Raw genomic sequence first — 26,004 nt, forward strand, 5'->3', positions numbered from 1 at the left:
TGCTCAGAGTCACAGAGCGAGGAGGTAGAAGTGTCAGAAATAGAACCTGAGACAGCTTGGTTTTGATGCTCAAGCTCTTAAATTCTATGCTATTCTACCCCACAATACACTATACTTGCTAGGTAAACTGTTCTATCGTATCATGTCCCATGTCCTCTTTTATCAGCTGCAGACCCTCTTCTCTTTTCACCTTTCTCCTCTCTCTTTTCCCATTCCTTCAGTATATGGCAGAAAACGTAAAGTTCTTTGAGTTGGGAAGTACTAAAGTCAAGGGGTTAAAAAGCACTAACATAAGATTCAGAATATGTGAGTTCTGTCATGCCAGAGGCTGTCATTAACCAGTCACATAGCCTAGCCAAATTTCTACATACAGCACAAATCTACGCCTGGTCAAATCTCAAACATGTCATTTCAGTTTCCTCATGTACGAAATAAAGAGACAGAACATATATAACCAATGCATCTTTCAGTTTTGAAAATTCTTTGACATTGTAAAACACAGAGGGAAGAAAGAGCAAAAAGATAAATGACTGTTTCATTCTGCAAGCCATAATACAGACAGAAGAGAAAACCATGGTGGACATTTAGCAATTTATTTTTTTAAAAAGCACTCAAACTCTACTCAACTTAATATTGCTTCTTTAAAAAAAAAAAACTACCATAATAGATTATATATAGGCTGAAAAATGTTCATGATTAAAATGCCAACTCTTGATCACTGATGACGCCTATAAATGTAATTCCTATCAGTGGTTTCCTATCAATGAACTCAATTCTATCTTTTTTTTTTTTTTTTGAGACGGAGTCTCGCTGTCACCCAGGTTGGAGTGCAGTGACGCGATAAGGAATGACCAATTCTGTATCTTAGAAAAGAGTATCAATATACTCCTCTCTCCTACTCCTATCCCAGGATGCAAACCTCAATGGTACTTTAATACTTTACTCCAGAGCTTGGCGTAGGTTGGCTAACACAGTTAAAAAGGCAGAGAAACCAAGATGACCTGGCCTCTTGACATTTCCACAAACTCATATAACTTGACATTCTAGAAACAGAATTTGTACATCAAGAAATATAACCATGAAAATGTACTTCAAATTATTATAAATAATAATAGTAATGGCAGTTCTCATTTATATCAATAAATGAAATACTTCATACCTATTATTACATTTCATCTTCACCAAAACCCTACAAAATACGTGTAAAATTATAATTTTAGAGACCAGAAAACTAAGACACATAGAAGTAACTTTCCCATGGTCACACAGTACAAGTTTCCAAATCACTTACTATTACCATTAATGCTACCACCACCTACTTCAAGCTTCATCTTAAATCAACTTTGATTCTTTCCTTCCTCAACCTCCCAGCCTAATTAATCTAGTAAATCTGATGATTGTTCCCGAATTTGATTATATTCAGCAAACATGTATAGAGCACCCATTATGTATAAGGTGTTATACTAGAAAGACTGCTAACTTTTATATCCAAGTTTGGCAGGAAGAGACTGTTGCTTTCCCAAGAAAGAAATGAACAGTTGAAGAAGGGAAATTGATTTTATTTATGTCCTTCATATATTTAAAAGAAATAAAAGTAGTTAAATTAAACATGACTGAGTCAGCAAATAATTCTCATTTATTACACTTAGAATACAGCATATTTGCAAATGTATCCATGTGTTTAAATTTGTGTAATTGTTAAATATAGATCTTGTGGATGAATTTTGAGATACATAGGTTTAAAGCCAACACTTACATAGCACTCACCACATATCAGACATTCATCTATGCAATTTCCATATATTGCCTCATTTAATCCTCAACAACCTCATGAAACAGATATCATTATCCCCACTTCACAGATGAGTAAACCAAAGTACGCTAGACTTAAATAACTTGTCCAGAACCACACAGGTAGTAAGTGGCAGAGTTATGATATATACCCAAGCAGTATGATTTCACAGTCTGTGCTCTTAAGCACAGCCTTCTGAAGAGAAAAAAAAAAAATCTGAAACTAGAGTAAGTCATTAACACCTTAGTTAACAAGAACCACCACAATCTTCTCTGGCCTTTATGCCTGGTACACCAACATTTCTATGCAATAAAAAACAAAAAACAAGGGAGAGAGGGAACAGACTCATTAACTAGATCTCTTCCCCATGTCTAACCTACCTGAGATTTTAATCACTCCTTTCAGTCTCAGGTGCTTTACCTTTATCACCACATTCACAAATTTCTAAAACTGGAAGTGCTATTCACAACATGATTCTACCTATATGTTCATGTGTGTGTCTATGCTCTCTGCACAGGTGGGCAGCAGATGAAGAGTGCAGAAACCAGGACTCTAACAAAAGTAGAGAGGTCTGCAGCTTACAAACCACAAATGTTTGTTCCTTCCCTCTGGGTGTCTCAAACATGCTGAGACATGCTTAGGAAATGTGAAATCCACAATGCCTAAGAATGCTGACCATGCCTACCATTTCTTCTATAACCACTCTTAGGTACAATGTCTATTTTTATGTCAACCTAGCAAAACCTCTTCACTGAATGGATTGCTGTAGGTACTTCTGATAACCAGAAACTTAACCACCTCTACACTGCGAGGCTACTTTTCTGGAGGATTTGGTAAAAGCAAGGGCAGACACACAGATTGGAACCGTGCTAGAGTGACTTTTCCTAATTCTTAAAGAATGGGTATAAGCCTAACACAGAGATGAGAAGTTTGTGACCGCTTAACTACATGACTCAGGTGGAGCTCATTTATGCATTCAGGCTACTATAGTAGAATGGCATCTTACAATTAAAGTCAGGACCCTGTAAGGCAAATAGTGTACACAGCAAAAATTTCCCTTGAAAAGCTATTAAACAAAGAATAAGTTCAATCAACATGACTTTGTGTAACTACTCCCATACAGTAACATACAGTTATACAATATTAATAGGGTTCATCTGCCAAATATGGTTTCATATTATTGTAAAGAAAGTACTGTTTCTCCCTTACAGTTTGGCGTGGGAATGGGAGAGGGATAGAATAGCAGCTCAGATAGTTCAATTCATGTAAGTTTAAAGCAGGTATATTGTATCTCCAACAAATTACTCATTTTGCAGTTTCTAATACCCATTTTTTGGCCTACTAAGCATTTTCAAATTTTATAAAAAGTATAATAAAAAATTTCTATTTAGTGATGTTACAAAAATCAAATTATTTTTAAATAATGGAATTTGCTGATAGAAATGTAATATTTATATAATATGATAAAGTCTAAATAAATTTCATTTACATGATTTCTACTGAAGTATCTGCAATTTCATTGTTTAAGTTAACAAATTTTTAACTAACAAGTCAAAACTAGTCTTTAGCCAACATTAATATTTATTTTTGAATTTAAGAACCTCAACATACTTATATAAGAATTTAAGAAATTCAATACACTAAAATAGGAGAATGAAGTACTTTGGTTGAGATTCTTAACACAATTATACCCATTTATGATTGTGATTATGAAAAAAAATCGTCAAGATGGTGAATACTGTTAAAAGATGAAACCCCAAAAGCTGATAATTTCCCTATAAAGTAGTACTGAGGAAGGCTTCAAAGACAACCATAAAGTTCTCCTTGGCAAGAAGAGTTAAGGGGAATAACAGCTGGAAATTGGACCCAGATTTTTGTTTGAAAATGATACGAAAAACTTCTTAACTATCTCACCAAACCTTTTAGGTTTAGACGATAACTAGGATAGAAGGAGAAAAATTAGTGAAAGAGTGGATTTCAATGGGAACAAAAATAAAGAAGGGTAGCATTAAATCTTCACTCTAGCTGATCTCTCAATAGACAGGTAGAAATACATATGTGGTTTCTATGGTTCTATGAAAACTAGCTTACTATACAATCAATTTAACTTTTCACTGTACATAATACATACTAAAAATAAATAAACTAAGTAAAACACAGCATTTCACATTTGACCTATAAATAGCAAAAAGAAAAGCAAGATTTGCTTTGGATTTCATGTCTGAAGGAAAACTTAATTTCATAAATCACGTAAGTGTTTGGATACATTAGTACGTTTTTTTTTTTTTCCCTAAAATTCTATGCAGCACTCAAGGGGGAGGGGGGGCAGTGAAGAAAGCCTGAAAGATAAATATAAGGCACCCAGTCACCATTTAATGCATTCTACGAAATAACATGTTATTACAAAGTAACTCAAGCCTCTGAAAAAAAAATCCAATATTAATAAGTAGTACTGTGAGTTTCCCACTACATAAAATTCCTGCCTTCAAAATCTAAACTAGATCCTATCTCACATATTCACAGTATTACTCAAAGAATCAGAAATGTTTAAGAGTGGAAGGAAATTTGGATATCAACCAGTTTAAGTAGCCTCAAGACAAAAACAATGCATCCAAGATTAAATGGCTAAGACAAAAACAGTGTGTCCAAGATTAAATGGCTGGTTCACAATACAGTTCATAGTAAAATCCAAGTCCTGACATACTCAGCATAGGGCTCTTTACACTATAATGTAGCTTTCTCAGCCTCTGATTCTCAAAAGTGAAACACAAAAACCCACCTTTAACAGCCTCTTTATATATCTTTTTGGATTCTATATGACTATCCCAGTTCTTTCCAAAGGATTTAAGATAAATTAAACACAGGCTACAGCCAAATACAACAGTAAAACCCCGTATGTTAAAAGGTATTTTAACTCAGCACTTTTCAGTGCAAACTTGTGTAAACCATATACTGAGACTACGCATTTCAGTCACTTACTCAGTTTTCCTCCCATTAAGGCAATTTGCTTCTAGGGTTAACTACCCATAAATCTTATGCTTGTCTCTTTCTTCTCTTGGTTAATTCTGAGAGAAATGAGAAATTTATTCATTTAAAGTATGGCCTTTTGGAAAAGTCTTTCTTTTTCTTTTTTTGAGATGGAGTCTCACTCTGTGGCCCAGGCTTCAGTCCAATGGCATCATCTTGGCTCACTGCAACCTCTGCCTCCCAGGTTCAAGCGATTCTCCTGCCTCAGCATCCCGAGTAGCTGGGACTACAGGTGCCCACCCCCATGCCTTGGCTAATTTTTGTATTTTTAGTAGAGATGGGGTTTCACCATGTTGGCTAGGCTGGTCTCGAACTTCTGACTTCTAGTGATCCACCTGCCTCAACCTCCCAAAGTGCTGGGATTACAGGCATGAGCCACCATGCCCATCCTGGAAAAGTCTCTCTTAACCTCGTCAGTTTACTAGAGAAAGTCTGGGAGCAGACTGCTTACTTTTATTCCAATTCTTTGATCTAATTTTCCATCTCCTGGTCTCATTTTATAAAGCTTTGGGGGTTTTTTGTTTTTGTTTTTGCTGGAAAGGGCTCTAACCTTGTGACCTCAGTGTGTAGAAAGTTGGCTTGGTCCTATTTTCTCTTAATTGTTAACTAAGAAATGTTATCTGTTATGTCTGTTTTGATATGCTTCCAGGAAGCAGGGCTGTTGAGTTCCTGATGCAAAGGGCTGATGACTGTTGAAGCAAGGATGAGGGAGAGAGGCTGGAAGTTAGTATGTTGAAAGCCAATGCCATCTCTCGAAGCAAATAAACAACACATAAAGAAAAATTGTGAAATACTTATGGAGAGCACTTAGGCATTCCAAGCTCTTTAGTAAAGAGTACTGTAGGTAGTTCACGTGTACAAATAACACCAAGAGTATTTAACTGCAGGAAATTAAATAAATCTCCAAGGTTTGACAGCTTATAAAAAGAACTAAATGTAACAAAAAGGTACTAGGTATTCTACTATATTTCCATGAAAAGAAACTAATTTTCATTTCTCATAAGAAACAGCATATACGAAAGAAATTACTTAGTCTGCCAAATTACAGTTTTAATCAAGGGTTGATCAGCAAACTTACTCTAGATGAGTCATAGGAAGGACTTGGTTGACCACTTGTTCCCCAAGATGTTGTACCTCCTCTTTCATCCATACCTAAAAAGAGAAGAGAATAAAATATATATCTAAGAACATACTTCTGTGGATTTTTTTGGCACGGGACAGCAGAGTACAATTTAGCAAGAGGTATTTGTGTTTTCATGGAAGAGCTAAATATCAATCCTTGCTTCAGAAACCTGTAAAATATAAGTTACTTCAAAGTATCTTCATCACTGCTCCATCAATCTTCATGCAATACCCTATGTAAATCATAGTAATTCAGAATTAAAATATTTCTTTGCAGACTTTAGAATGGGGCATAGTCTCTCCATCCTGCCCCATGCCCTGCACTGCTACTTCTAGGAGTAGATGAACCCCCAAACTTTGTCTGGTTTAGTACTGCCTACATGAAAACATGAATAATTCATTTTTCATAGTTAAGCCCTAGAAAATGAAGCAAGACAATCATTCGATTTAATAAAGTTGGTTTCTTTCTGATCAGTGATCAGATATTCTTAACTGATGACATCAAACTAAATCTAACTATATCAGCTATATCAAATCAACATTAGTTATATAAAATCAAAATGACATGAAAACTCACCCTAGTAATTTTGTGGGTAACACTTCCATCTCTTCTAAAATTATACACAATTTGATTTCAAATAAGCAGTTCCACTCTTATGAAGGTGGCAAAAGAAAATTCACAGTGAGAAAGAATTAGTTGTCATAACCAACAAAACAATTCATTGTGCATCCTTAATGCATCTTCTGACACTTGGGCTCCATTATTTTCACCTCCAAATCAGTCCCCAGAAAAAGCTGGAAGACTTGGAGATCTCTCAATCCAGCCATTTCTACCTCTTCTGTTTTGAAGACTCCAGTCTTTTTCATCCTTGACTGCTAGGAGGGTACACTTCTCTAACCCCTTCTGAGTTTCATTCTATGATGAAATTCATCAACACAGAAATAGTTGACTTCTTTCTTTCATTCTTTCATGAGAACAGCCTAGATATTACAATGACAACATTCTGCTAAGTTTAGCAATTATCTTTCTTTCAAGATATTCCTGGAAGTCCCTCTGTAATTTCCCTGTAGTTTAGGTGAGAATGTGGTATGTAATAAATTAAATGCCACAAATTCTCCATTAATTTGCAATGATTACTAAGGCTCTTTTATAGTGACACAATTGCCAAACTGAAAGGATGGGTAACAAAAAGCAGGGAAGGGGGAGGGGTCAGTTTCCAAAGTAGAATGTACTAATTACTAACTTAGTTATTAGGACTCTATTATTTTTATGAATCTGTACTTCCTGTATCAAGTGACTAATGTATATTTTAATAACTTTTTAAAAAGAGTTAGTACAAAAGATGAGTATCTAGTATAGACAACATTCCAGGCACAATTTCAAATGAACCAGAGGCTTTGAAAACAGAGATTATGTGAACAGTGTTTTGTTCATTCCTGTGGAGCTCGTATTAAAGTTCCAAATTTAAGAGATATTCTATGAGTTTGGGGAATGTCATGTAAAAAACACTGTTACTGGCCGGGCGCAATGGCTCATGCCTGTGATCCCAGCACTTTGGGAGGCTGAGGCAGGTGGATCACGAGGTCAGGAGATCGAGACCATCCTGGCTAACACAGTGAAACCCCATCTCTACTAAAAATACAAAAAATTAGCCAGGTGTGGTAGTGGGCCCCTATAGTCCCAGCTACTCGGGAGGCTGAGGCAAGAGAATAGCCTGAACCTGGGAGATGGAGGTTGCAGTGAGCCGAGATTGTGTCACTGCACTCCAGCCTGGGCAACAGAGCAAGACTCCATCTCAAAAAAAACAAACAAAAAAACAGTTACCATCTCTCCAGTATCATTAGATACCAGTGGGCTATCTTCCAAGCATTTTCTCTGCATCCAACACTGTAGAATAGCAACAAGTATTCCTCTGAGACTCAATCCAAGAAAAAGACAACCATAAACCTACAAAATCCACTAACATATGGAACTGCAAACAATTTTATGAAAAGTTGTATTTTTAAAAATCACTTTTATTGAACATATAATGGAAAGTGATTTCGATGAATCTTGTCCTGATGAAAACAATCAAACCATAACTTAGTCTTTTTATGATTTATATTTTCTTATATCTAATGATTAATAAATATGAGGCTTATGTGTATTTTAATTTTTATCTCATTTAGAGGCAGGGTTCGTGTTTTGTCGTCCAGGCTGTAATACAGTGGCATGATGATAGCTCACTGCAACCACAAAATCCTGGGCTCAAGTGATCCTCCTGCCTCAGCTTCCTCAGTGCTAGGACTATAAGAACATGCCACAATGCTCAGCTAATTATTAATTTTTTTTTTTCATTTTGTAGAGACAGAGTCTTACACTATGTTGCCTAGGCTGGTCTTGAACTCCTGGCCTCCAGCAATCCTCCCACCTTGGCCTCCTAAAGTGCTGGGATCAAAGGTGCGAACCACTATGCCCAGCTTTGCGTGTATTTTAAATACATTTGTAAAAATATATAGAGAGAGGAAAGATGGGTGCCAGTTACAGAGAACATCTCAAGCAAAATTTAAGAGACACACAAAATTATGTGAAACTACATATTCAATTTTCATCAAGTGACTCTACTTCTATAAAATAAAGAAAAAGCAAAGACTAATGAAATAAAATGGTAATTAATTAGGTGACGGAATCACCAGCTAAAGAGTAGTACATACCACTGATATTGGACATGACAAGGGGCTCAAAGAATGCTATAGAATAACAAGAATCTGGCTAGGTTTTAAACTCAAGCTCTGTAGTTGTATTGTTAACATATCCAGACTCTGAGTAAAAGGTCGTGGCTGGCACTGACAAAGGCAAGAGTCATCTTTTAGCATCAATGACTCCTTTCTGCTAAAGACAATGGCTGTACAAACACAGAAATATGACAGGAATAATAAACTTTCCAAAGCTTCAGCCATAAGACCAGGTAAGCAGAAAAGGGAAATTACACACAGAAGATAAATTTAACACAGATATTATACAAATTGACCAAAATCTGAAAAAAATACTTATTGACAAGAAAACACACCACAGTTGCAACACAGTGATGAGGGGTGATATTTTTCCTGTTAAGATATTTCTGAATCATCATTCCCATGTTATTTTCATCACTCCTGTTTCTAGTATATGCATGCCAATTCAACAGTTTCAGAGAAGTTAGTTCCTTGACTCATAAACCAAAATGGCAGATGTAAGAGAAAGTTCAGCAATAATTAATGATAGAAACACTTTTGAGTCTTATTTGACTTTCTAATAAACTTTTTCCATTTCTACTCAACAGGATTAAAAGGGGTTATCAATAACAGAAAGACTTAAATTATCTTTTTCCTTGTTAACCTTTTATATAGATAATCTCTTAATACCTGTTTTTCTGAATGGAACCAATTAAGTAAAATGTCATATATTCTGATTCTATGTGCTCCATTTTTAAAAGCATGCTGTTTTAACTAAGTATTTTCCAGTAAGGAACATTAAATTCTAGACCTCATATCTAAAAACAACCGTTTGTGAACTTAACAAAAGCAATCTGCCTCCTTCTTTTGTGAAAACATTTAACAAGAAAAGTAACTAAGAGCAATCATAAGTTACTATATATACAGGCGGTTCCCTAAAAGGCTGAGACCTTAAAGAAGGAATAAAAAGGTAAAATTCAAGTTTTTAAGGTTTCAGAGAATAAGACTCTTAGAGGAACAGGTAAACTTCTTGGCCAAGTCCAACATATGCCATTACTCCCTTTTCTTGGAAGAACACAGATTTAGACTACTTTCTTATGCTCTACTCCCATCTTAGTATTTGACTAAGAGTATTTTCTTTCTAGTGTCAATCTAAAACTATCCCACAGCCTCTCTCCTACTTCTTCCCTTTCATCAAGACACCAGAGTCCTATGTGCATCTCTAGGTTTTGATCCACTAGCAAAAACTGGAAACTGTTTTTGTTTGGCTTTTTTTTTTTTTTTTGGTGGGAGGAGATGCTTTTCTATGCCCTAAGCACCTATTGTGTTTCCCTCCACCCTCCCCGCAGTCCCGCACCACATATGGGCCCTGTAAACAAATTATTGTTAACACTGCAGAGTTTGAGTAAGTAAACCATCATTAAAGAATTGGTGAGACTTAGGCAAGACCTGCCTGAAAGTAAAAGGGAAGAATTAGGAGCAAACCTGCTGACATGAACACCAGTTCCTTCTCTTCCCACTTGCCACTACCAGACCTATCACTAAAGACTCTGCCACCCTGAACTAAGACTAGGGTAAAGTGAGAAATAAGACAGGAAATGGGAAAATATTTTCAGTTAGTAGTGGTGAGTCTGATGAGCCAAGAAAGAATGAAAGGATGAAACAGGGAAACAGCATGTAAGAATGAGAGAAATGGTTAGGATATCCCTGCAGCAAAAGCAGTAAGAAAAGCAATTCAATCTGGCCATACTGCTGGGGTATCATAAATGAGAGCCTATCCCTGTGGGAAAGAGACCCACATATAGTTGGGAGCAAGGGCACAGGGAAAATCACATACACATTTCTCTCTTTTTCTCCCCCCACCCTCTGGTGGACATGTGCACTCTGCCTTTAGTAGCACTGAAATCAAATTTTTATTCTAGAAAGTAAAATGTACTCCAAAAATATCAAATCTCAGCACTGTCATAAATAAGGGAAACATACTTTGCAGGATTGCCATCTGCTGTAGGGGGATCCAATAAATGATTTGATGAAAGAATTCTGACTGGAGATAGCTATATCAGATAACCAAAGCTATGAATGTGTCTATTTTTAATAGTGTCTTTATTCAATTCTATTTGTAGATAAGGATATTCCTTTAGATAAGACTCAAAGGCTGCAACCAATTGTAAATTAATATACACCTAGAAAACCAACACCGAGATTTTTTATTGTATTTTTCACACTTTAGATGCTCATGAAATAAATCTACAAATGTATTTTCCCAGAAATTCACTGTGAAATAGGATCAGTTAGAATATAATGACAAATGCTTTGTTATTATGCTACACATTAGTAAAAAAGGGAAAAGCTAGGAAAATATTAAAATCGCAAGGGAATTTAATAGAAGTTAAAACATGCTACCTCATCTAAAGTATATAACATTAGTTATAGAGATTTTTTTACTTATAAAAAATTTAGGTTCTGTGCAGTGAATTGTCAAATAAAACAGTCTAAAAAACAAAAAAACACATATGTAAGAAAGTAAGTCCAGTGGAAAGATTAGAAGGAATCACTCTTTCCGGTCATCTTTAATAATCTAATCAGAATTTTTGTTTGGCACTGTTGAGACCAAAGATTTACAAGTACAGATGTTCCATTAAAGTCTTTAGTGCCACAGGACAGTACAATAAGGTAATAAACCCATGGCAAATTTCATTCAAAAAAATGACTAATTTTGAAAATGACTTTCATATATAGATTTTGCTATATTATTGTTACTAGCTATATCACCCAGATACAAATGCCCTGTAAAGATACAAAAGGAAAACCCAGTGACTGATTTAATCAAAGAAGTAAGAGTACAGGGCCAAAAGGAAATGCCAAGTCTACCTCTTTAAGAAAAACAGAAACTGCCTCATGGCCAGGAATTGAAAGTAATATGTTCCCAGGGGTCGACTTGGGAATTGTTTAATGGGAACTATATAGTGATATGGTGGTCACTGTATTTTGAGGATTTGTTCTGACTGTCTGAACAGACATTCCAACACTGACAAAGGCTCTTGAGCTACCTTTAAAACTCCCCTAAACTTGCTGTCAAGTTTCTAGAAAGAAGGAAGGGCCCTCCCAACGTACCTGAGAAGCAAGTATTCTCCCAATCTAATATACCAAAGCCCTGTATCTGAAGACCAATGCCAGTGTTTTCTTCCATAGAAGCACTACAAACATAGTTTTAAGAAACGAAAAACAAAAAACAAAACCTTGATGCTATTTTTAACACAATCAAATCATTTCTGACCTGCATTACTATAATAGTCTCCTAAAAGTTTTCCCTTCTTCTTGCCCCTCCTATTAGAGCAACCTTTTAAAAACAAACCAAATCATGTCCATCCTGAGCTCAAAACCTACCAATGGCTTCCCAACTCATTCAGAATTACTAATAAACCCAAGGGTCTACAATGTTTTACAGGTTCTGTCTCCCACCTCTCTGAACTCATCTCCTACTATTCTTTCTCTTACAATAGTTACTATAAATCCTAGGGCTGACGGAAAGAAACTAGCTAGCTAGCTTGCTATCAACTACATAAAGACTCTGGGGAGTAAACAAAAACAGGCTGATTTTGGATGAAAATATAAACTTGGAAGAAGAGACCAGAATAGGCGAGTTTCTCTTTTTATCAGCTTTCAGGGACCAGCACAGATGAGTTTCCCATTCTGAAAGCTTTGTCCTTCAGGCAAGCAGCCATAACCTCTAGTAACTAAAATTCCAACAGAAACTCCATTGTTTTTGGCCTGAAGGAAAAGAGGACAGAGACAGGATGACCACAGTCACCAGAAAGTGAGGATAGAATTCCAAAAGGGAGAAGGCCAGAAAAGAGAGGTCCCAAATTTTTGGTTTATCTCTGCCCACATCTTTGGCTGAGTCCTGGAACACCATTCACAGGGCAGGCACAAGGCAGTCTGTAGCAGAGACTAAAAGAACCGAATTGAGATCTGAGCAGCTACCCACTTCAGGCAAGAGATAATTTTCGCTATGAGTCTAACCAAAAGCAAATGGCACTAAAATAATCAAAACTCTTTGGAAGAACATGAAAATAAGCCAAAATTTCCACAAATAACACTCATAATACCCAAAATTCTCCGACAGTAATATGTAACCCAATCTCAAGGGAAAAGATAATCAACAGAGGCCAACAGCAAGATGACCCAAAGTAAAATTTTCAGACAAGGACATTAAAGCAGATGCTGTAACTATGCTCAATGAAGTAAAAGATACATGCTTTTGATGAAAAAAAAAAAAAAAAAACAGTGAAAATCTCACGAAGAAAAAGAAAACATTAAAAAAAAACTAAAATTAAGCTAGGTGCGGTGTCTCATTCCTGTAATCCCAGCACTTTGGGAGGCCAAGGCAGGTGGATTGCTTGAGTCCAGGAGTTTGAGACCAGCCTGAGCAACATGGCAAAACTCTACAAAAAAATTAAAATTAGCCAGGCACAGCAGTGTGCTCCTGTAGTCCCAGCTACGTGGGAGGCTGACATTGGAGGATTGATTGGAGCCTGGGAGGCAGTGGGTGCAGTGAACTGAGATTGCATCACTGCACTCCAGCTTTCGTGACAGAACGAGATTCTCTCTCATAAATAAATAAATTAATTAAAAATAACTAAAATTGGCTGGGTGCGGTGGCTCAAGCCTGTAATCCCAGCACTACGGGAGGCTGAGGCAGGTGGATCACCCGAGGTCAGGAGTTCAAGACCAGATTGATCAACATGCTGACACCCCATCTCGACTAAAAATACAGAAAAGTAGCTGGGAATGGTGGCGGGCGCCTGTAATCCCAGCTACTCAGGAGGCTGAGGCAGGAAAATCGCTTGAACCCGGGAGGCAGAGGTTACAGTGAGATTAGATCGTACCATTGCACTCCAGCCTGGGCAACAAGAGAGAAACTCTGTCTCAAAACACACACACACACACACACACACACACACACACACACACCCCTAAAACTAAATATCTGAAATTTAGAAAGAAATTTCCTGGACGGTCTTAAGAGTAAATGGAGATAACAGGAGATAACAGGGTAATAGTAAGTGAACCTGATGACACATCATCAGAAATTATCCAATTGATAAAAAGAGAAAAAGGCTTAAAAGAAAATGAACAGAGCCTCAGAGACGTAAGGGAAGATATTTAAAAGACTAACATAGGTATAATGAGAGAACAAAGAAAATATGGTAGAAAAAAGTGTTTGAAGAAATAAGGCCAAAAAATTCACAAACGCAGTGAGAGACACAAATTTACTGATTAAAGACTGTACTCAGTGAAACCCACAGAGTATAAATAAGAAGAAAACCATACATAGACACAACATAGTCAAGCTGCTGACAACCCAAAAATAGAGAAAAGCTTGAAAATGGCCAGAAAGTGACATACTACATTGAAAGTAACAACATTTCAAATAACTAAGAACTTGTCTTCAGAAACTATGAATGCCAGCCGATGTGAAAAAAATATCTTTAAAGTGCTTGGGGTTGAGGGATGTGGGAGAATAATTATCAACCAGAATTCTATACTCAGCAAAAATATCCTTCAAGAATGGAGTTGAAATAAAGACCTTTTCAAATAACAGAAAATTAAGAACTCATTACCAGGTATAAGAAATATTAAAAGAAGTTCTTCAGGCTGAAGGATAATAATTTTTTTTTTTTTTTTTTGAGACAGAGTTTTGCTCGTCACCCAGGCCAGAGTACAGTGGCATGATCTGAGCTCACTGCAACCGCCGCCTCCTGGGTTCAAGCGATTCTCCTGCCTCAACCTCCCAAGTAGCTGGGATTACTGGCGCACGCCACCACACTCGGCTAATTTTTGTGTTTTCAGTAGAGATACATTTTCACTATGTTGTCCAGGCTGGTCTCAAACTCCTGACCTGGGCTTGATTTGCCTGCTTCTGCCTCCCAAAGTGCTGGGATTACAGGTGTGATCCACCGCACCTGGCCCAAGCTGAAGGATAATGTTATCAGAGGAAAACCTGCATCCTAGGGAATAGTATCATATATAATAAATAAAAAGACTAATTTTTCCTTTAATGTCTTTAAAACACATAGAGCTTAGGAAAGAAAAAATAATTTTCTCTCCTAAGAGTTACAATGCATTTAGATGTAATACACATGATAACTATAGCATAAAGGAAGGCAGTAAATAGACCTATAAGGTCAAGAGTTCTGCCTTTTATGTGAAGTGGCACAATATTAACTTTGAATAGCCTTTGAGAAGTTAATGATGTATGTTAATATCCCTAGAGAAGCTACCAAAAAAAAAAAAAAGGAGAGGCATTGCAAAAAAGCCAGCTAATAAAAGGAGTCCTAAGAAAATCTCATCCCAAAAGAATGGAGATACAGTAAAACAAAATACAGTTGGAACACACAGAAAACAAACAAATTAGTAGACCTAAATCCAACCATACAATAAAACATTCCACTTCTGTCTGGGAAAGAAGACAGGGAAGCGATCAGATACTCCTCTTTTCAGTGAGAACACACCCCTTGCTCTGTGAGCTCATAAAGTTCATGTTGCTGCCCTTCTTGAACAAGACAATTATATTTGGGTGTGCTGGTTAGACAAGAAAGATGAAAACATTACAAATGCACTTACACATTAAATAAAAAACATACAACACTATACCAATGTGAAAGTGCAAAGGTTTTTTGTTTTTTGTGTTTATGGTACCCATTAGGATCATAAGTCAGTACCAATAAAGCAGTTTCTGCATTAACTATCAAGTACATTTTAGTGGATTTTTGCTGATTACCTAACACAATGTGCTATTTAAAAACAGCTGTGTGAGCAATTACTATTATTAACTTAATTCCACAAACAATTCTATTCATTTCCTGTAATGAGGCCCATGTACTCCCTGGTTCAAGTCTTAGACCATTAATTCCTATAATGACAACACACTCTGCCTCTCTCAGAGGAACTCTAAAAATTTTCCTTTCATATTTTCCCTATATTTAAAAATCTCCCTCATAGTACCAAACTACCACTCAATTCTTTCCATACTCACAAAAGAATAATTTATATTCATCACCTTCACTTCTTACCAATTACTCACTCATTAATTAATCTCCTGCTATCTATCATCTTCTGGATCATACCAGCAAAACCAAATGCCAGGCACACAGCAGGCTCTCAGCAAACATTTGTTTACAGGATAAAACTGAACTCTTTCAGGTCATCAAAGCCATCCTAGTCATAAAATATAACTCTTACACTTATTCTTCATTTCTTTGATCTCTATAGCACAGGTCAGCAAACTTTTGCAATAAAGGGCCAGATGATAAATACTTTAGGCAACTGGGGGCCTATCACTTCCATACCAACTACTCAACTCTACTACTCTAGCAAAAAAGCAGCCACAGGCATTATGCAAGCAAATGGGAGTTGCTGTGTTCAAATAAACTTTATTTACCAAAAAAAAAAAAAAGGCGATGGGCTACAGGTTTTATTTACCTCTGTTCTGCGGTGCCTGATCCTGTTAAGCACCTCACCTTCATGACACTGGTCTTGTCAATGTCTTGGATGCGACAAAATAAAAACACCCAAAAAAGCAAGAACAGACAAGTAGGACTACATTAAACTAAAAAGCTACTCATAACAAAGGAAACAACAGAGTGAAAAGGCAATCTACAGAATGGGAGAAAATATTTGCAAACCGTAACTCTGATAAGGGGTTAACGTCCAACATATATAACAAATCCCTACAATTCAACAGCAGAAAAACCCAAATATGCCAATTTAAAAATAGACAACAAATTTGAATAGACATTTCTCCAAAGAAGGAATACAAATGGCTAACAGGTATATTAAAAGCTGCTCGGCATCATAACTATCAGGAAAATATAAATCAAAATCACAGTAAGATACAAGCTCACACCTGTTAGAAAGGCAATTATTAAAAACACACATACACAAGAAAACAAGTGTTGATGAGGATGTAGAGAAACTACAGCCCCCATACATTGTTGGTGAGAAGGTAAAATGGTATAGCTGCTATTAAGAAAATGGTATGGAGGTTGCTTTAAAAATTAAAAACAGAACTGTCATAATGACCCAGTAATCCCACTACTAGATAGTTATCCAAAACAATTACAATCAGGATCTAAAAGAGATATCTGTATTCCCATGTCAACTGCAGCATTATTCACAATAGTCAAAATGTGGAAACAACCTAAATGTTCATCAGTGGATGAAGTTATACTGTTTACATGAGCACTATCTAACATGTCTCAAATTAACAGCAAAGGCCACATTCAACTCTTATTCTGTATCACCTTCAATGCTGAATACACAGAAGAAGCTCACTAAAGAAGTTTTTATAAACAACATGACACTGCTACTTAACATAAGGAGAAGTTTTCTAGTAGCGGCTATAGCTTTTTTTTTTTTTTTTTCTGAGATGGAGTCTCGCTCTGTCACCCAGGCTGGAGTGCAATGGTGCGATCTCGGCTCACTGCAACCTCTGCCTCCCGGGTTCAAGTGAATCTCTTGCCTCAGCCTTCCGAGTAGCTAGGATTACAGGCACCCACTACCAGGCCAGGGTAATTTTTATATTTTTAGTAGAGAAGGAGTTTCACCATGTTCGCCAGGCTGTCTTTAACTCCTGACCTCAGGTGATCCACCTGCCTCGGCCTCCCAAAGTGCTGACACTGCCACCACGCCCGGCCTAGCTATAGCTTTTTACTTATCGACTTACTGTTCACTCTCCCAATCTCCCTAGTAAAGGGCATGACATTGCAAGGCGGCCTTCATAAAAGATACAACTGATGACCAAGGCACACAGCAAAGGCAATCACACTAATAATGCACTCAACTGCAACTCCTGATATTAGCACACTGTTCTCATGAAATGGACTAAAAACTTCATACAAATTTGTTATATGTATGAGTGTACATATGTAAGCAAAAATTAATGTCATGTAGATTTCTAAACTCTGAACTCTCATAATTCATGTCTAAACCTTTCTGATTTCTAAATATTATTACAAAGCTCTAGTAATTAAAACAGTATGGTCCAGACATAAAGTCATGCCATTAAAAACAGACTCATAGACCAGTGGAACAGAATAGAGAACCCAGAAATCCATGCGTGTATGGTCAACTGCTCTTTGACAAGGATGTCAGGAACACATAATAGGGAAAGGATAGTCTCTAAAAATGGCAATGGGAAAACTGGACGTCCACATGCAAAAGAATGAAACTGGATGCTGATCTCACATCATATGAAAAATTCAACTGAAAATGGATTAAAGACTTAAACATAAGACCTGAAACTATAAAGCAAAGAACAAAACCAGACTCTCTGGGTAAGATCCAAATCTATATGGTTAAATGAAGGCACTCCCCAGTCAACATGGCATGTAGTGGCTGGACAAGCAGAAAGCCAGTGTCTTCTCTGCTTAAGATGTCAGAAAATAGGCTTGGCGTGGTGGCTCATGCCTGTAATCCCAACACTTTGGGAAGCAGAGGCAGGAGGATCACTTCAAGTCTAGGAGTTCAAGACCAGCCTGGGCAACATAGCAAGGCCTCATCTCTACTTAAAAAAAAAAAAAAAAAAAAAAAAAGAAGAGGAGGAAGAAAAGGCAGCATCCAGAAAACAGAATTTGAGAATGCCAATGTGACTGGAAATTATGGAGGGGAAACACAAGGGAGCAGAAAGCCACAGCTGAGGAAGGTCCAAAAATTTACATTTAATTTCCCCTCCAATCTTTATGACCTCTCAACATAAACATGAGGAAGAATACAAGAATCCCAACTAAAAGCAACAGCTGGAACGCTAAAATAACTGATCCCAGATTTCAGATGCTGGGTACCACAGCAGAGACTAATTAGAAAGGCTTGGTAAATAATTTGGGCTTTCTACAGACCTGCCTTAACAAAGCATAAAATCATGCCTCAAGATAATCAACCAATAATTTAACTACCTACCAGAGCAAAAACAAAACTCTGCAAAAATTAACAAAAGCAAAAACTTCTACAACATATCATTTATATTTTCCAATATGAAATTAAAAATTACTAGATGTGTGGTGAAATGAAAATGTGACCATTAGTCAACATACCCGAGGATGACAAAGATGTTGGAATAAGAAAAGGATTTTAAAGCAGCTATTATAAATATTCAAACACTTTAAGAAAAAGATAGTCAAAATGTATGAACAAATGGAGGCTCCTAAGAGAGAAAACCATTTAAAGAAAGAAAATTCTAGCATTGACAAGTACAATATCTGAAATGAAAATTTCACTGGATAAGCTTAACAATGGACTGCAGCAGCAGAAGAAATGGTAAGTAAAACTGAACACACATCAATATAAAATTATTCAATATTAAAGCACAAAAAATACTGAAAAAATTAATAGTTTCAGCTACCTGTTAGATAACATTAAATGGTCTAAATGCATGTAATGAGAGCACCAAAAGTATGTAAGAGAAAAAAACTGGCAAAAATTTCCCCAAATCAGTGAAAAAAACTTGTAGATCCAATGAATTCAGCAGTCTCTAAGTAGGAGAGAACTACAAAGCAAACCTCATCAATGCACCAACAGTCAAAATGCTAAAGTGCAACTGCAAAGAAAGAAATCTTCAATTCACCAGAGAGAAAAAAGATAAATTACACAAGGGCAAAATGATACGAAGACTTATCAGAAACAATAAAGGAATGACATCCTTTAAGCATGAAGGATGCTCATGTCACCTCAGAATCACTGACTAGAAACCCACAAACTACAAGAAATACTAAGTAGAGTTTTTAGGCTGAAGAAAAATAATACCAGATAAAATTCATAACTGTAAGTAAAAAGAAAGCATACAGATGGCAAATATGTGAGTACAAATAAAGATGATTTATCCTCTATTTTCTTTAAAATGCATGTGATTGTTCAAAGCAGAAACTATAAAGTTGTTTTGAAAACCTTGCAACATTTTTATGACAAAGAATAAAAAGAAGTATACAGAATAATACTTTTCAAGATCCTTAATTTTATACTGACATAGTAAACTATAAGCTCCGAGTAAACTGTGATAAGACTGTATACTGTAATTCCTAGAGGAACCCCTAAAAATAACTGAAGGAGGTCCAGCTAAAACGCCACGTTTAGGAATTAAAACTGAATACAAAAAATATTTGATTAATAAGTCAGAAAGAGCAAAACAAATGCACAAAATAATGGCACAAAAGAAAACAGTAATGTTACAAAAGTAATATAGCAATTAGCACAAAGAATTAGAGAGAATGCAGAGCAACTAGAACTGTCACGGTAAAATCAGTCTGGAAAACTAGCAATTTTTCAGAATATTAAAATACTTCTAAACTCTGACCTAGAAATTCCAAGTTCATGGTAAATGAAAATATATATCCACAAACAGAATTACACAAAACTGTTTATACCAGCTTTATTTGTAATAGCCAAAAATTTGAAACAGCCCTAATGTCTATAGATACCCAAGGGGATAAATATATGATGGTTTATTGATACAATGAAATACTACTATTCAGCAACAGAAAGAACCAACTGCTAATACACACAACAATGTGGATAAATCTTGTGAGCAAAAGCAGCCAGACACAAAAGAGGACATACTATTTCATTCCATTAATGTGCAATTCCAGAAGTAACGAAACTAATCTATGGTGACAGAAATCAAAACAATGGTTGTTTGGGGTGGGTAAGGGTTGACTGGAAGGAGACATGACAGATCTTTCTGGAGTGCTGCTGGGTAGTTCCTGGGAAGCAGACGGAAGTATCTATAAAATAAATCCACTGAAAAATGCTCTCATGCTCAACCTATGAGTTGAAGGAAGCACAAAGGGGTAGAGGGAGAAGATGAATTGAACTACATAGCAACGAATGCCTCAGCTGATCACGTGGGAAGTTCTGGAGCTGGAATGACATCTGAGAACTGTCCCAAATTGCTGCAAGTGGGCCAAGACCTTTACACCTCTCCCTCCATCCCATGGCCCCCAGAAAGTGGATACAGGCGGCCCCCAGAAAGTGGACGTGACCACGGTCTTTAGACGTGACCACGGTCTGTCTTTAGCAGAGGGTAACTCTTGAAAAGCAACTGTGGTGAGTCATTCACCAACACTTCCAGCAGCTGGAGGAGTAGGTGTTCAATGCTGGAAGCCCTCCACTGTATCTACTACATGTTATAAGGGAAACGTTTTATATCTTGATGATATAAATATCTTGATATTGATGATGGGTGTATGCATTTATCAAGCTTACTGACTTACACATTTAAGATACACTTATTTCACTGTATATAAATTTTTCCCAATATTCATGTTTTACTCACATTCTTGTGGGTTTCCAGAGGATAACAGGTACATACAGAAATCAAACAAACAGCAGCAAATTATGTTCATTAAAACTGTAACTCGATACAAACCAAAATGATAGGTTGAAAAAAAAATCTACCTAAATGATAGAGAGTACCATGTCTTTTGCAAGATAGAAAGTAAGACTTAGTCCTCCACCACAATTAAAACTTCAGTAGAGGAGGCTAGGTGCAGTGGCTCACACCTGTAATCCCAGCACTTTGGGAGGACGAAGAGGGCGGATCATGAGGTCAGGAGATCGAGACCATCCTGGCTAACACGGTGAAACCCCGCCCCTACTAAAAATACAAAAAATTAGCCGGGCATGGTGGCGGGCGCCTGTAGTCCCAGCTACTTGTGAGGCTAAGGCAGGAGAATGGCGTGAACCTGGGAGGCGGAGCTTGCAGTGAGCCGAGATCGCGCCACTGCACTCCAGCCTGGGCGACACAGCGAGACTCTGTCTCAAAAACAAAACAAAACAAAACAAACAAAACAAAACAAAAACAAACAAAAAAACTTCAGTAGAGGAATATGAGTGCTGGCTTATGATTGGTAAGCCCATCCAATTACATTCAGGAAATTAACTAAATCTATAGATTGAGAAGGTAAATGCAATGTTATTTTTAGAAATTTAATGCAGATGAAAGGTAGAAAATTCATATGTAAATAAAGTCATGCCCCACATAACAACTATGGAATGCATATATGACAGTAGTCCCAGAAGATTATAATACTGTATTTTTATTGTACCTCTTCTATGTTTAGATACACAAATACTCATCATTGTGTTACAACTGCCCACTGTATTCAGTACAGTCACAAGGTACAGGTTTGTAGTCTAAGAACAAAAGGCTATGCCATACAACCTAGGTGTGTAGTAAGCTATACCATCTAAGTTTGTGTAGGCACTGTACGCTTTATGATGTTGGCAATAGAATGAAATCGCCTAACAAGGCATTTCTCAAAACATGTCGCCGTTATTAAGTGACACACAACAATAGGGATATGTTTTGAGATACTGTATATTTACACTTGATATTCAAGAGGAAAAAAGGTTTTTTCAATTGAGGCTAATATTTTCTTTATAAAATTTTCAGAAATATTTATTTTCTCTCACAATCCAGATAGAGAAGAAGGGTGAAAAATCAAGAATTCTTTTCTGACATTTTTGTAATATTGCAAGATAATCAATTGCTGCTCAAGGCAGAGATCTCCATAAGTCAATCAATTTTTGCTCATCTACCCCCATTACAATTTCTTATATTAAGAATCCTTATTAAACCACTCAAATTATTATTGTTGAATAGTTTTAGGTATAGAAAAATCACTTATCTTGTTCAGTCTTTCTGAAAGTAAGTTGGTAATCAAGATGGCAACAGAAGACAGTAACTTAACGGAACTATTTATAGAACACACTCCCCTTTGCTAACCTTAAAATACAAGTGAAGGGCTAAAATCTCGCCATTTCTTCTACAAACATCTATGATAAAGTAACTTGTTTCTACTACTAAGCATCATTTTAAATGTTCTAAGTATTATATAGAATACCTATCAAGTATGTAAAAACCGTTAGAAAAAGCAATGTCAACAGCAAAATGCTGGCAAAATACTTATAGGTGACAGTATTTCCTTAAGTACGAATTTATTCTGAGTTTGCTCTGTGTCCTTTAGCTGAATTAGCCATGATCCTCCCTTTAAAACTTTCAAAGCAAAGAACCTGTAAAGACGAAAGGCGTAGTTTAGATTCATCTCTGCCTGTGAGCAAGGAACCAGACTGGGCTTTTTAATTTCCTCAATTACATCATTAACAAGACTGGGGAAAAGATGGTTAAAATATGAGGAGTTTATGTATTGTTCAGAGCTGCCTCAGGAGGGAAGAGGGGGAAATACTGTTTCTCCCTTGGTGTGCCTTTAGTCAGAGGAAGATATTTATCGATAGTGTGAAGCAAACTTGAGAGATTAAGAACATTTAATATATGTATTCCAATAGTTTAAGAATATCGGCCAGGCATGGTGGCTCACGCCTGTAATCCCAGCACTTGGGGAGGCCCAGGCAGGTGGATCACTTGAGGTCAGGAGTTCGAGAACAGCCTGGCCAACATGGTGAAACCCATCTCTGATAAAAAATAAATAAATAAATAAATAAAATACAAAAATTAACTGGGTGTGATGGCACTGGCCTGTAGTCCCAGTTACTCAGGAAGCTGAGGCAGGAGAACAGCTTGAACCTGGGAGGCGGAGGTTGCAGTGAGCCAAGATCGTACCACTGCACTCCAGCCTGGGCAACAGAGTGAGACCCCATCCCCCCCCCCAAAAAAAAGAAGTCAGAAAAAATGAATCTAATTGATGTCCTTCCATACCCAATTTCTCAAACTAGTTTCTGAGTTTCTCTTCAAGTCAGTAAAGAAAGCAGAATACAGTGAACTCTGTAATAACTATGTAAGGTGACAAACTCAAGAAAACATGCTTTAGAATTAGCTAGATCCAGGTATGATGCCAAGTTTTGATATTTGCTAGCTATGTGATGACCCTATCTAAGTCTGCTTCTTCCTCTGTTAAATGTGGGTTGATAATAGTACATAACTCAAGAATGAGGCTGAGAATTAAATGAGATGATGTTGGTAAGGCTAAGTACAGTGTCTGTCATAAAGTTAAATGCTCAATAAATGTAAACGATCTGAAACTGTAAGGAAAGGTTTTTCATTCCTATTGTTAGAGAATTCATTTGGCAATTTTTCAGTGAAGAAAATCGTGGAAGGCAGTCATCTGCTGCTTATGAAGTTGCTGGGTCTAAGTTGGATTTCCCATTTGTGGTATTGCCTCTTAAAGTATCAGTTTCTCTCTGACCGGAGTACTGACAGCCTGCTGGAGCTAATAGCCTCTGTACGTAAAACTTCTCCACATGGCTAGGCACAGTGGCTCAGGTCTATAATCCCAGCACTTTGGAAGGGCAAGGAGGGCACATTGCTTGGGTCCAGGAGTTCGAGACCAGCCTGGGAAACACAGTGAAACCTCATCTCTACAAAAAATACAAAAATTATCCAGGCATGATGGCATGTGCCTGTAGTCCTACATACTTGGGAGGTTGAGGTGGGAGGATCGCTTGAGCCCAGGAGGTAGAAACTGCAGTGAGCCGTGATTATGCCATTGCACTGCAGCCTGGGTTACAGAGGGAGATCCTATCTCAAAATACAAAAACTAAAACAATAACACAAACAAAAAAAAATCCTCAACATGAATGACTTATTATAGCAAGTGATACAGAAGATATTACCACAGAGTGTAACACTGACACAATCCTGATCCCACTGTTCTTTAAAGGCAGTCAGGCTGCAAAGATACTCATGTTTATCACAAATCAACTCTTTTCGTACTTTCATGAGAATAAAAACCTAGACAATAAAAAAGAAACAGTATTCATCTTACAGGGAAAAAAACAATTTGAGGTATTAATCCAGACATAGTTCAAGTTGTTTGTCTTGAATGCCACACCCTTTTTTGCCCCAGTTTCCTTTTGTGAAAAGGAGATCACATAGGTTCTGCCTACTTAAATGGGACAGCATGTAATGTGTCTGGAACACATCTTACATGGGGTCATTTCTAAGTATCTATAATCATTTACCATCACAAAACGGTCTCCCTGCACTGTTTCACTGAGTTGTTTTAAAAGATTAACACGTGACAGAAAATATATTACTGTTTTCTACAATGATCTAATTATATCTGCTTTCCACTACTGAACAATTCTACTCAATAAACACTTAGTGAAAATCTACTATGATTCTGGATGCTTTGTCATTTACTCCCCCAAGTTTATCTTCACTGTTTTTTGTATGGTAGGTTCATCAGTACCACAAATGATCAAGCAAGTTAAACTCAATAAAACAGATGTTTTCTCCCAAAATGCCCCATTCCACTTTATGTCCACTAACCTCAAAACATGTATTTGTATGGAAAACATAACAAATCCGTGAACATTTGAAAATAATGAATTCTTACTAAGCAGAAGATGTCATCCTAAACACAGTCTTATAAAAAAAAAAACTACCTGAAAAATCACATGACTAAAGTCAGCATGAAAAGCTGTACTTCAAAGAAAAGATCCGTAAAATTTTGACCAGAAAAATGGATAAAAGCAAGGCTGAAAAAAAATTAGCATAGCTAGAAAAGAAAAAAAACGGTAAGGCAAATCAGTCACAAATCTGGAACTCTCTCTGAGCATGATGATTCATTCAACAAGTAGAATATATGCCCTGTAAATTTCTCTAATGAACAAAAAGTTCATTTTAAAAACTAGTAATTAAATGACAATATAAGTAACTTCACTTAAAGAATCCACAGGTAAATTTTTTTTTAAGACATGGGGTTTCATCATGTTGGCCAGTCTCATTTCAAACTCCTGACCTCAAGTGATCCGACTGTCTCGGCCTCCCACACCAAGTGCTGGGATTACAGGTGTGATCCACCGTGCCCGGCTGGTAAATTCTTAAACAGTGAAAAATTAAAAACTCAAATAGCAGAGCTTATATTAGAGTCATGTGGCTCATTATCATATAAATTTACTATGTGTTCTGACTCCATCCATGTTTCTAAGAGTATATAAATTCAGTAATACAGTATCAGCTCCTATTTATCCTTGTTTTTTTCACTTTCCCATTTAATTCAAAAACTGTTTCTTCTTGTTTCCAATTTGAAAGTGTCCAATCTGAATGTAAAAACTGTACTACTTTTTCTCTTTTATCTCTTAAGCTTTTTTTAATTAAAACTTTCTTTCCATCATAGTTTTTGGTAAAAAAGCAAGATGCAAAAAAAAGTTTAATATGGTAACTTTAAAAACAATGCATGAGGGGGGAAACTGAAGAGAACTAAAAAACTAATAATAATTTCATTTGCAAAGTTGAATTTTTTCTTCCTTTCACTATTTTCCAAAATTTCTGAAATAAGTTTATAAGTTAAAAATGAGTTTTCTTGAAGAAATAACTTAAACCAAAAACAATCAATGGACAAATACAAAACTAC

The 26,004-nt window shown here is 36.6% G+C and overlaps 1 protein-coding gene across 5 annotated transcripts in view; it reads right to left on the reverse strand.

Moving 5' to 3' along the window:
* The window catches only part of TCF12 (transcription factor 12), a 380,664-nt gene that overhangs the window by 224,755 nt on the left and 129,905 nt on the right, over window positions 1–26,004 (reverse strand). For all 5 annotated transcript variants that reach the window (XM_003266967.4, XM_030814043.1, XM_003266968.4 and 2 more), the window contains exon 4: window positions 5,898–5,971. In XM_003266967.4, the coding sequence (XP_003267015.1) occupies window positions 5,898–5,971 (74 nt within the window). The remainder of the gene's footprint in view (window positions 1–5,897; window positions 5,972–26,004) is intronic.

The sequence above is a fragment of the Nomascus leucogenys genome, chromosome 6 (assembly GCF_006542625.1).
Source record: "Nomascus leucogenys isolate Asia chromosome 6, Asia_NLE_v1, whole genome shotgun sequence".
Classification (NCBI taxonomy): Eukaryota; Metazoa; Chordata; class Mammalia; order Primates; family Hylobatidae; genus Nomascus; species Nomascus leucogenys.